Source organism: Salvelinus sp. IW2-2015, unplaced genomic scaffold (genome assembly GCF_002910315.2).
Source record: "Salvelinus sp. IW2-2015 unplaced genomic scaffold, ASM291031v2 Un_scaffold1961, whole genome shotgun sequence".
Lineage (NCBI taxonomy): Eukaryota > Metazoa > Chordata > Actinopteri > Salmoniformes > Salmonidae > Salvelinus > Salvelinus sp. IW2-2015.
In genome coordinates, this window is record NW_019943314.1 from 9780 (window position 1) to 11556 (window position 1777).

The 1777-nt window shown below is 45.9% G+C and overlaps 1 protein-coding gene across 1 annotated transcript in view; it reads right to left on the minus strand.

The window, feature by feature from the left end:
- The window catches only part of LOC112072563 (inositol hexakisphosphate kinase 1-like), an 85782-nt gene that overhangs the window by 8556 nt on the left and 75449 nt on the right, over nt 1-1777 (minus strand). Inside the window, exon 5 of the mRNA XM_070439842.1 lies at nt 1665-1768. Within this exon, the coding sequence (XP_070295943.1) occupies nt 1665-1768 (104 nt within the window). The remainder of the gene's footprint in view (nt 1-1664; nt 1769-1777) is intronic.

Below are 1777 nucleotides of genomic sequence, written 5' to 3' on the forward strand. Positions count from 1 at the left end.
CCGTCGTCTCTAGTTTCTGCTGCCGCTGTACATGTGGACAGTGTTCTCCTTTAACATGGGGGACAACGTCAGCTAAGAATTTCAAACAAAAAAGACAGTCAGGTAGAACTTGAACTAAGCGCCTAAACAAATCAACCACCCACTCACAGGCCATCGTAGATACAGGACAACTTCCCAAAATGGCACCCTATTCCCCTACATAGCGCACTACTTTTGACCAGGGCCCATAGTGCTCTGGTCAAAAGTAGAGCACTATGTAGGGGAATAGGGTGCATTTGGGACACACAGGAATTCCCCAGATTGTTATGTACAACATGATTTTATCTCTTGATAATATTTGGTTCCTGTGGTGAGGTGGTCAGTGTTTTAGATGGTCAGTGAAGAACCTGATACTACTTTTGACAGTTGGGAAAAGAAACGCCAGGCTTGTGTCCCAAAATGGAACCCTATTGACTATATAGAGAGCAGCGTTCCATTTGGGACAGAGGTTGGTCTGAGCCCTGTCTTTTTTTCCCACGGTCTACTTCGACAGGTTAGATCACCAGAGAACTCCAGGGTCTGTGAAGGACAGCAGTGTTGTAACATTACTCCTGACCAACGCCTTGTTCAGGTAATGGGAGTCAGATCGTGTTTGTTTAACTTGACCAAGTCATTGGTCAACTCCCCTGTTTGCACTTTCCCTCTGTTTATCCTTCAATCCTTATCTTTTCCCCCCTCACCCTGTCTGGTTAAGGTAAGCGTGAACAGAGAACTAAATGAACTAATCAATGAGGGAAATGATCAGTCTCAGTTCCAGGTACCTAATCATGTAACGTTTAACTTAACCCAGTTAATACTTCCCCTCTTTATCTACCATCTAACCCCGTCTATCCCCTCTGTTCATCTACCATCTAACCCCGTCTATCCCCTCTGTTCATCTACCATCTATCCCTCTGTTCATCTACCATCTAACCCCTCTGTTCATCTACCATCTAACCCCGTCTACCCCCTCTGTTCATCTACCATCTAACCCCGTCTACCCCCTCTGTTCATCTACCATCTAACCCCGTCTATCCCCTCTGTTCATCTACCATCTAACCCCTCTGTTCGTCTACCATCTAACCCCGTCTATCTGGTTAGGCAACAACATGGAAACAGGAGACTGATGGACCCTCATTGATTGGTTGAGTCAGTCAGTCCCAGACACCTCAACATGGAGGACCGTAGTGATCAATAAGGAAAACATAACCTCATTATCAGGAGCATCCTGATAAGTAGAAACATCTTCCTCGTGATTCTGCTGAGCTTCCAAACGTCTGCCTGATCTGTGTTACTATACTAACTGGGAACCCAGCAGATATGACAAGGCATTGATAGATCAATAGATGTTACTATACTAACTAAGAACCCAGCAGATATGAGAAGGCATTGGTAGATCAATAGATGGCTAAATAGGTTTTAAAATGCCGAGCGGTGCAGAGGTCTAAGGCACTGCATCTCAGTGCAAGAGGCGTCACTACAGTCCCTGGTTTGAACCCAGGCTGTATCACATCCGGCCGTGATTGGGAGTCCCATAGAGTGGCGCACAATTGGCCCAGTATCGTCCGGGTTTGGCCGTCATAGTAAATAAGAATTTGTTCTTAAAACTGACTTGCCAAGTTAAATAAATAAATAAAAAGGGATACTGTAGAGCTTCCTGTCCTTGGACTCTGATCTCATGCGGCTGAGCTGCTGCCTGTGACAGCGGAGACTCCAGGGGTTGTGGCTGATCTTCTCTGAGCCCAGGCCGCTGTTATTA